The sequence below is a fragment of the Hylobates moloch genome, unplaced genomic scaffold (assembly GCF_009828535.3).
Source record: "Hylobates moloch isolate HMO894 unplaced genomic scaffold, HMol_V3 SCAFFOLD_3, whole genome shotgun sequence".
NCBI classification, from domain to species: Eukaryota; Metazoa; Chordata; class Mammalia; order Primates; family Hylobatidae; genus Hylobates; species Hylobates moloch.
Window position 1 is genome coordinate 98,657,008 of NW_026652278.1, and position 10,932 is coordinate 98,667,939.

Here is a 10,932-nt window from a genome sequence, read left to right on the forward strand (position 1 = left end):
CTGCATTCACAAGGAGAGGAGCAGAAGACCTTCTGGTGTGGGCTGGGCAGCAATTCTCTTGCAGGAGAAAAGCCCGGGTGTGGAGAGGAGGCCATCCTTTGGTGGGATCCTTTATAAGGAGCTGAGAAATCAATGTAGAGCTTCTTCTGTCTGATTCTGTAACAACTGCAAACCTTCCACGAGTCAAGCTTTGTGTCAAAAGGACAAATTAAAAGGCAAGAAAATAAAATCGTAATACCAGGACTTTTGGGGAAAACAAAAAAACTCACATCTAATTCCAGATTATTTCCATTGTTTCTGTGTCCAATGTACTCTTTTTTTGTTGTTGTTGTTGCTGTTGTTGAGACTGAGTCTCATCCTGTCACCAGGCTGGAGAGCAGTGGCGTGATCTCGGCTCACTACAACCTCCGCCTCCCAGGTTCAAGCGATACTTGTGCCTCAGCGTACTGAGTAGCTGGGACTACAGGTATGCACCACCACGCCCAGCTAATTTTTGTATTTTTAGTAGAGACGGGGTTTCACCATGTTGGCCAGGATGGTCTCGAGCTCCTGACCTCGTGATCTGCCTGCCTCGGCCTCCCAAAGTGCGGGGATTATAGGCGTGAGCCACCGCACTCAGCCCAATATACTCTTTGTTGAGGACAATGTTCAAAAGTTGTTCCTGTACTCAGCACGGTATGAAACTAGATAAATACATTTTAGGGAAATCAACAATACAAATTTTTTTAAAGAAAATTGGTTTTCAAGGTTTATTCTTCAATTATTGAAAGGTTTTCAAAAGTAAAACATACTATTCCTCTCCACAATCCCAGTTAATCCAGACCCTCCTCGGTGGGCTTTATCAAATACCGTACTCACCTTCCTGAATCTTTTGCTGAATCTCATATAAAGTTTTGTCACAGAACCTCAGATTTTTCATACGGTTTTGTGTACCATGTCATGCCTGTGAATTGCTTTCTTTGCTTTGTTTTTATTTACTTTTTTTTTTTTGGTAAGAAGTAGCCAGGAAGTATCTTTCTTTGCTTTAGAGATGTAAACTGCTTTGTATTTTCAGATTAACTTTCAAGAATGTTGAAAATTCTTTGCTCACTCTTCTTTTCTCACTTCCTCCCTCTCAGGACCTATAAAAGGCATCACCCAGCCCAATGGACAGATGCCCCAGGCTGCACATTCTGTCAGTGCTGTTCTCCAAAAGGCCCAAACACATGCTGAAACATTGAAGGTAAAATCAGCAAGCAGCTGACATACATTCCATCCAGCCGTCCCCCAAAGCCCATGTTCTCAACCGTTCGCATTATTCCAATAACTTCCCTTTTTATAAAAATAGAAAACATGCAGTGGCTCACGCCTGTAATCCCAGCACTTTGGGAGGCTGAGGCGGGTGGATCATGAGGTCAGGAGATCGAGACCACGGTGTAACCCCGTCTCTACTAAAAATACAAAAAAAAAAAAAAAAATTAGCTGGGCTTGGTGGTGGGAGCCTGAGGCCGGGGAATGGCATGAACTGGGAGGTGGAGCTTGCAGTGAGCCGAGATCACGCTACTGTGCTCCAGCCTGGGGCGACAGAGCGAGACTTCGTCTCAAAAAAAAAAAAAAAGAAAACAGGCTGGGTACGGTGGCTCATGCCTGTAATCCCAGTACTTTGGGAGGCCAAAACAGGAGAATTGTTTGAGCTCTGGAGTTCCAGACCAGCCTGGGCGACAGAACAAGGGCTCATCTCTACAAGAAATTAAAAAATTAGCCAGGCTTGGTGGTGTGCACTTGTTGTCCTAGCTGCTTGGGTGGCTGAGGTGTTTGAATTGCTTGAGCCCAGGATTTCAAGGCTGCAGTGAGCTGTGATCACACCACTGCACTCCAGCCTACGTGATAGATAAAGACTTTGTCTTTAAAAAAGGTAAAAAAAGGGTTACACTAAAAATGTGCATTTTCTATTTTCCCCGTTAATGTCCTACATACATCCCCAGGGTGATGGAGGAGAAAATACATTGGAAAATAATAGCCAATAGGTATGACATCCTCCATAACATTTTTTCAACCACATAGGTCAATGAGGATTCACTTAAATCTATCTTAAAATCATAGTTAATAATTATGATTTAGTTATTAATCTAGTTCAAAACCTCTCAGTTGACTGTATAAATTTTGTTGAGTATTTCTCACATGTGATTCAAAACAACCCTAAATAACTGTGACAATAGCATATCACTCAGCTAGGACAGGCAGGGTGCTTCACTTTAGCAATTTTTCACTTCTTTCACCCCTTCATTTTGCCTATCAGTCAGTGGTGAAAACAATTATATCTTGGTATTTATTGAACTTCTTATAATTTTGACAACCACTGCAGGCCTGTAAAAGTTGTATTTCTTTAATGTTCTCATTATCTTCTCAAGCCTGTGCTTCTCATGCAATATGCTTTCAGCTATTATTATTTTCGTTATTTCTACAATGCCAATCGAAGGAAAGCATTTAAAAATGCTGAAAGAAATAAAAGAGTCCCAGAATAGAAATCACTTAACTATATGTGAACATCAATAGCCAAGCTACCTGCTCAGAAATTTTTTAAAAAGGAAAAAGTACATTGCCAGTTAATTAGCTTATCATGCTAAGTAAATAAACTAAATAAAATAGAAACTAAATCACAAGGCACTTTGTTAGAAAAAAAATTTCCAGATTTAATCTTCAGTGGTAAGAAGCTATTAAGCAGAGGAAGAAATGAACTGGAACCCCGATGAAATGTAAATTGGAATGATAATTGCCACTAAAACAGAGGGATTCAGTCCAGCTGCCTGGGGACGTTTCATTATATAAATACAAATTATTATCATGTATTCCAGTATTGGCAGAGGAAGGGCTATGCCTCTAATAGACTTTAGCCAAATTTGGCATTCTGGTTTCTACCAAAAGCACGCTGGTGATTTTTCTTTTCAGAACTCATATATATGTATATATTTCATTTGATCTCATCACAATCTGAGACACAGGTCATAATAGGGACTACGGGGCTCATTTTATACCCAGTGAACCAGCCAACTTTCATGCAGTTGAGAAAAGGTAAACTGTCCGGGTGAGGTGGCTCACACCTGTAATTTGGGAGGCCAAGGTGGGCAGATCACTTGAGTCCAGGAGTTGGAGACCAGCCTGAGCAACATGGCAAAAACTATCTCTACAAAAAATACAAAAATTAGCTGCGCATGGTGGCACATGCTTGTCATCCCAGCAACTCAGGAGGCTGAGGCATGAGGATCACTGAGCCCTAGAGGCAAGGTTGCAGTGAGTCGAGCTTGCACCACTGCACTCCAGCCTGGGTGACACAGCGAGATCCTGTCACACACACACAAAAAAAGCCAGGTGCGGTGACTCGTGCCTGTAATTCCAGCACTTTGGGAGGCAGAGGCAGGCAGATCATGAGGTCAGGAGTTCGAGACCAGCCTGACCAACATGGTGAAACCCCATCTCCACTAAAAATACAAAAATTAGCTGGACGTGGTGGCCAACACCTGTAGTCCCAGCTACTTGGGAGGCTGAGGCAGGAGAATCGCTTAAACCCAGGAGGCAGAGGTTGCAGTGAGCCGAGATGGCACCACTGCACTCCAGCCTGGGTGACAGAGCAAGACTCCGTCTCAATAATAATAATATTAAAGTCCATTTAGAGTCATTTCCCTATTCCAGAGCAAAGATGAACTGATGAACAACCAGGGGTCTCAGTGACTGAGGGACAGAGGCTCCCCAGGGGGCAGACAGAGACCTCACCTATCTATGGCATGGTCCTGTCCACTGGGGCTGTTTTGTCAAGAATCTTTATTCTACTCAGGAGACTGAGGCAGGAGGATCGCTTGAGCTCAGGAGATGGAGGCTACAGTGAGCCCAGATGGCGCCATGCACTCAGCCTGGGCGACAGAGTGAGACCCTGTCTCCATTAATTAATAACAATAAATTTAAAATTTCAAAAATTTTAAAATAGTGAATGCTGCTGTCGCTTGGTTGCAGGATAAGAAGCCAGCCCTCGGGAACCGCCAGGAGCACTCTGGGCCCCGCACGGCCCGAAGTCCAGCCTGCCCCGCCTCCTCTGGTGCAGAGGTCCTGGGACACCAGCAGCAGCCCCGCCACACCCCCCATGGCCAAGAACACAGGCGGCAGAGGCTTCTCCTCCACGCCAGACAACTTCCTGCCGCCACCTCTACCGCCGCCACCCCTACCGCCGCCACCCCCGGACGACCCAGAGCTCCCGCCGCCCCAGGACTTCGTGCTCCCTCCCCCCGCGGTCCCCAAGAGGCCTCCTATGCCCCACCCCCGCAAGAGACACGAAGCATCAATGTTCACAAGCAGCAAATGAATAAAATAAATGAATAAAAGTTAAACGTTCTTCCTACGGTATTTCTATAAGGATTATTGGGTCAGCCGATCTTTAGGTCGATACTATAATTAAAAATAGCTTTCACCATCCCATGCCTTCTTAAGTCTTGGTGACCTTAGATTTTCATCTCTACCTCTGCAACCTTCAGAATTTTCAGGAAAATCGAGAGAGGAAAACGAGAAAATATGACCAGCAGAGCCTGTTCCCTTGCTCTGAGATTCCCGTTGCTTGATTGATTGGAGCCCTGGACACAGGCTGTTTTGGTTTTGCTTTTTTAATGCTTGAATAACAGTAATTAAAAAAATAGTTCTTTAGATAGTTTTTGAATTCTCTATTATTACAATGCTGTTAGTATCCTGTAAAAAAGAATGTAGGGCCAGGTAAAAGCAATCTTATTGATGTATATTTCAATCTGGAAGGTTTTCCCTCAGAGATTATATTTACTGCCCAATTTATCCTAGCCCCTTGTTACCTAGATCTCTTCTCTTTCAAACTGGCTTCTGATGGGCTAAAAGGCTATTTTCTTAAAATTAAGGAAGGTAATTAATGGTATGTTTTAATATTTGGGGAAAAGTAAGCTGTAGCTCTTGCTGCCTCAACCCATGGGCTCCCGTGGCCCAGGACAACTTTGAATGCTGCCCAACAAATATTAAAACATTATAAGCTCTTTGTACGGCGCAGTGACTCACACTTGTAATCACAGCAATTTTGGGAGGCCAAGGCTGGTGGATCACTTAAGGTCAGGAGTTCGAGACCAGCCTGGCCAACATGGCAAAACCCTATCTGTACTAAAAATACAAAAATGAGCCAGGCACGGTGATGCATGCCTGTAATCCCAGCAACTCCAGAGGCTGAGGAGGAGAATCCTTTGAACCCAGGAGGTGGAGCCTGCAGTGAGCTGAGATCTTGCTACTGCAGTCAATCCTGGATGACAGGGCAAGACTCTCTTTAAAAAATTATGAGATCTTTTTGCAATGTTTTTTTTAGCTGATCAGCTATCGCGAGTGTTAGCAGATCTTATGTGTGTCCCAGGGAAGCCAAAAGATTGGACACCCCTGCAGGCTAAATGAAAATTTAAAATGAAACAAATTTAGTTTTAAAACCAAAATATTTAGTAATTAAAACTGGCAAGGTGTTCTTAATTTTTTTGAGCACATGCTTGAAATAGGATAGAAGGTAAATTTGCTTTACATTAAATTTTATCTCAGGAACAATAACTCCAGTTTTAGTATATTATGTTCTTTTGATGTCAGATACAGTAATAATATGGCTTTTCTTTTTAAATTTTTTTTTAAATTTTATTTTACTTTAAGTTCCAGGATACATGTGCAGAACGTGCAGATTTGTTACACAGGTAAACATGTGCCATGGTGGTTTGCTGCATCTATCAACCTATCACCTAAATATTAAGGCCAGCATGCATTAGCTATTTGTCCTGATGCTCTCCCTCCCCTCAACCTCCCACAACAGATCTCGGTGTATGTTGTTCCCCTCCTTGTGTCCATGTGAAAAACACAGCTTTTCTGATACCTGACTACATAATGGTCATTATGCAGATCTCTGGGACAATACACGAAAGGTTTAGCGAAGAGAGCTGTGAAAGTTGTCAGAATCAAAATGGAGTCACTCATGTTAAGAAAACGCTGACAAATAGAACCAGCAAGTCCATGAATAAAGGATTCTCATGAGGATCATCAACTCTGTGATTTTCACTCAAGTGGAACACAGTCTTTGGTGTCTGGCTGAGAGGTCTTTACAAGAACTACCTATACCTGAGTGGGGTTATTTAGATTGACCCTGAAAATGCAGCAAACTTCGTTCCTTTATGAATATTTTAGTGAGATACTGGAGGCGGCGGGGAGTGCAAAAGCTGGGGTGAAATTGGACATTAGAGAGGGAGTTCAAGGATAATAATATATTATGAACAGTGTATAATTAATAGTATAGGGCAGTAATGCTATATCACAGCTTATGAAAACTCCATAATTTCTTTTATAATGCTGCCACTGGGGCAAAGACCCATGTAATAGGCCAACTGCAACAAAAGCCACAGGATTTGGTAGAGTTTACAGAAAACATGATTTAACCTGTCACATGATAGAATATGAACGAAATTAAAAACAAAATAATAGACAAAAAAATCAAGATACTTAGAAATTAAAAAGTACTCTTCCAAACTCTTTGGTCAGCAAAATAGTACAAATTCTGAAGAAAATACTATTAGCATCACATCATATTTTCCATGGTTTATGTGATGTTTGGCCAAAGATACACTCAGTAGAAAATCTATAACATAAATATTCTTATTAAGCAATAAACAGTAAAAATTAAGCATTAAAAATTAAGATGTAAAAAACTGATTGGGATCTGCCTGCCTCTGCCTCCCAAAGCACTGGGATTACAGGTGTGAGCCACCATGCCTGGCAATTACTAATATAATAAACTAAAGATATAATAATAAAGTCATCCCCATTAGAATGAGAAACAAGACAGGCATACACCTAATATTTAGCATCACTCTAGAAATATGTGACAATTAAAATGTACCCAGAAACAAAATAAAAGTATCAATATTGAAAAAGAAAAAAAAAAAAAAAAGAATATGAACTAAGATTTTACAGTGGGTCCTCAAAGAGGAGAATGAACATTTAAGCCTCATATTTTGTTTGATCATAGGAATCTTGGCTGGTATGACACTGAAATGACCCAATTCCATGATAATTGAGCCTTCGAAGTGTGCTTGAGACTTATGGCTTGATATGTGATCCATTTTTACAGATGGTTTATGTGTGCTTCGGTACAATGTACTATACATGTTCCTTAGAACAAGCTTGTTAAGCATGTTGCACAAATCTTCTGCCTGCAGCCTGTTATCTGGTCTGCTGCATCCATCAGTTACTAAGAAGAATGTTTTAAAATCTTCTGAGGGCAGATTTGTCAATATCTTTTCATTGTTCTGGTGAATTGTGCCTTATATATTCTGACATGGTTAACTATTAAGTGTAAACAAAAATTATGTATGTGACTTCCTGGTGAGTTGAACCGTCCATTACCATGCTATGTTTTCTGCTTTTTGTCTTGTACTCATGCAGCTGTATCGTCATTTTTCAGGTATTTGCCTGACAAATCTATTCATGCACTTTCAAACTCTCTATGCCTTTATGTTCTATGTTTGCCACTTTTAATGACAGATAGCAGATTTTGTTGTGTTTATGTCTAGTTCAGGAATTATCTTTTAACTGCAAGTTTATTCTTTTTACTTTTTTAATTTTCTTTTTTTTTAGAGTCAGGGTCTCATTCTGTCACCCAGGCTGGAATGCAGTGGTGTGATCATAGCTCACTGCAGCCTCAACATTCTGGGCTCAAGCCATCCTCTTGCCTCAGCCTCCCAAGTAGCTGGTACTATAGGCTTATGCCACCATGCCTGGCTAATTTTTATTTTTTGTAGAGATAGGAGTCTTACCATATTGTCTAGGCTGCTTCCTAACTCCTGGCCTCAAGCAATCCTTCTGCCCTGGCCTCCCAAAGTGTTGGGATTACAGGCATGAGCCACCATGTCCAGCCTCTTCTTACTACTCTTACTGTGATTATATATTTGTATTTGTTTTTAACATCTTATTTTGTACTTCCTATTACCCTGGATTTTTCTGAGGTTTTTATCTTCCTTTCTTGTCTACTTCATGTGATTAGGACTTTTCTCTTACTCCCCTTTTTAAGCTTCTTGTTGAAAAGTTATATACTGTGTCTATTCTTTTAATGGCTAGTTGTAATGATAATATCCATACTCAATAAAGTCCCTAGTTAAACAACTTTAACCTAGGAAATACATGGACTTTGGAACACTTTGGTTTCAAATACACACACACACACACACACACACACACACACATTATTGCCTAGTAGTTGAGTTACAGCTGACTTCTTTTTTTCCTAGAGTATCGTTATTTCACCCTCATTCTTCAAAGACAGTTTCAGTGGATGTAAAATTTCAATTGACTGTAAAAACTCTCAGGTTTTTGAGGGAATTGTCCCCACTGTCTTCTCCCTTTCACTGTTGCTGTTGAGAAGTCAGCTGTCAAATTATTATTTCTATTAGATTATCTCTTTGTTTCCCCTCTGCATGATTTTAAGACCTTTTTTTTGTCTTTGGTGCACACAGTGGTTATAACTGTGGGTTTCTTTTCACTTAAGTTGCCTGATATTTTACTGAGGTTTCTGAATCTAGAAATATCTGTCTTTCACTATTCCAGAAAAATGTAATTTATATTGTTTTCAAGCATTGCCTCTCCTTATTCGCTTCTTCTAAAACTCTAATGAAATATATGTTAGGTCTTCTAACACTAGCCTCCCTATCTCTTAATTGTGTATATTTTCCATTTCTTTATCTATTCTGGGTATATTAATCAGACATTAATTTCTATTCACTAATTCTTTTCTTCAGCACAATCTAATCTATGTTAAAGCCATCCATTTTTGGTTTCTGTTTTTTGAAATAGACTTTATGTTTTAGACCAGTATTAGATTCACAGCAAAATTGAGCAAAATGTATTGGGAGTTCCCATTTTTCCCCTGTCCCCACACATGCACAGCCTCCTCCACTATCAAAATGCTACAAAAATCATACTGAAACAATTGAGGACCCTACATTGACACATCATTAGTACTAAAGTCCACAGTTTACTTCAGGTTTACTCTTGATGTTGCACAATCTATGGGTTTTCAGAAATGTACAGTGGCATGTATCCACCATTATAGAATCATATAGATTAGTTTCCCTGTCCTAAAAATCCTGTGTCCTGCCTATTAATGTTTCCCTCCCCTTTAAACCCTAGAAACCACTGGTCTTTTTTACTGTCTCCGTAATTACACCATTTCCAAAATATATAGTTAGAACCACAGTATGTAGCCATTTCTAATTGATTTCTTTTCCTTAATAATATGCATTTGTGGTTCCTCCATGTCTTAGTCTATTTTCTGTTCCTATAGCAGAATACATGGGTAATTTATTTTAAAAAGAGATATATTTTGGATCATGCTTCTGGAGGCTGGGAAGTCCAAACAGCAAGGTGCCAGTGTCTGGGGAAGGCCCACTGACTGCATCATAACATGGCAGATAAGCGGAATGAGAAGTGGCTGCATGCAAAAGGGGGACAAACCAGGAGAGGCAACCTTGCTTATAACAACCCAATCTCATGGGAACTAATCCATTCCCATGAGAACTAACCCCGTAGCATCTGAAAGAGATTGATCCATCTTAATGACTCTTAAAGCACTGCCACCTTGGGGACCAAGCCTAAACATGAGTTTTGGAAGGGCCAATCCATAGTCAAACCATAGCACTCCATTATCTTTTCATGGCTTGATAATTCATTTCTTCTTTAAGTTTTTTTTTTTTTTTTTGAGATGGGGTCTCACTCTATCATCCAGGTTGGAATGCAGTGGTGTGATCTTGGCTTCATTTCTTCTTATGAATAATATTCCATCATCTGGATGAACTATAGTTCATTTATTCATTCCCCTATTGCTGGACATCTTGGTTGCCACCAAATTTTAGCGATTATGGATAAAGCTGCTAGAAACATGTGTGCAGACACTTGTGTGAATATCAGTTTTCAATTCACTTAGGTAAATAGGAGTTCAATTGCAGGATCATATGGAAAAAGTGTGTTTAGTTGTGTAAGAAACTGCCAAACTGTCTTCTAAAGTGGCTGTTTCATTTTGCTTTCCCTCCAAGAATAAATGAGAATGCTTATTGCTCCCCATCCTTGTCATTGTTTGGTATTGTCAGCATTTTCTATTTAAGCATTTGAATAGGTAGGTAGTAGTATGAGTTTTAATTTGCTATTTCCTAATGACATATGACATTGAGCAATTTTTTCATATGCTTATTAGCCAACTGTAGATCTTCTTTGGTGAGGTGTGTGTTCAGATCTTTTGTCAATTTTTTAACTGGGCTGTTCCTTATTGTTGTTTTAAGAGTTCTTCATGTATTTTGATAACAGTACTTTATCAGATACGTCTTTCACAAATGTTTTTTCCCAGTCTGTGGCTTGTCTTCTAATTCTCTTGACTGTGCGTTTCACAGAAGTTTTTAATTTGAATGAGGCCCAGCTTATCAGTTACTTGTTTCATGGATCATGACATTGGTGGTGTTGTATTTAAAAAGTCGTTGCCGTGCCCAAGGCTATCTAGGTTTTCTCCTATATTCTAGAAATTTTATAATTTTGTGTATTATACTTAGGTCTGTGATCCATTTTGAGTTAAATTTTGGGGAAGATGTAAGATCTGTGTCTAGATTTTTGATTTTGCATGTGGATATTAAGTTGTTCTAGTGCCATCTGTTGAAAAGACTATCTTTTCCTCATTGTATTGCCTTTGCCCCTTTGTCAAATATTTGTATAGGTCTATTTTGGGACTTTCTATTCTGTTCCATTGATCTATTCATCTAGTCTTTTGCCACTGTCTTGATTGCTGTAGCTTTGTTGTAAATCTTGAAATTGGGTGGTATTAGTTCTCTGTTTTTCTTCTTTTCTAATACTGTGTTGGGTATTTTCTTTTTTTTACCTCTCCATATAAAC

The 10,932-nt window shown here is 39.8% G+C and overlaps 1 protein-coding gene across 2 annotated transcripts; it reads left to right on the forward strand.

Moving 5' to 3' along the window:
• The first annotated feature begins 368 nt into the window (after positions 1–368).
• LOC116462319 (amyloid beta A4 precursor protein-binding family B member 1-interacting protein-like) lies at positions 369–4,358 on the forward strand. Of its 2 annotated transcripts, XM_032144713.2 has the most exons (3): positions 369–466; positions 1,119–1,222; positions 3,988–4,358. In XM_032144713.2, the coding sequence occupies exons 2-3, from the start codon at positions 1,154–1,156 to the stop codon at positions 4,348–4,350; spliced, it is 432 nt and encodes a 143-aa protein (XP_032000604.1). In that variant the 5' UTR covers positions 369–466; positions 1,119–1,153; the 3' UTR covers positions 4,351–4,358. The 2 variants fall into 2 exon arrangements, with proteins under 2 accessions (XP_032000604.1, XP_058292590.1); XM_058436607.1 differs by lacking the exons at positions 369–466; positions 1,119–1,222 and adding an exon at positions 3,786–3,899.
• Positions 4,359–10,932: the final 6,574 nt, after the last annotated feature.

Coding starts and splice junctions, on each gene's coding strand:
- LOC116462319 (XM_032144713.2), top strand. CDS start 1,154: ATGCCCCAGGCTGCACATTCTGTCAGTGCTGTTCTCCAAAAGGCCCAA. Junction 1,223..3,987: donor CACATGCTGAAACATTGAAG/GTAAAATCAGCA, acceptor GCTTGGTTGCAG/GATAAGAAGCCAGCCCTCGG.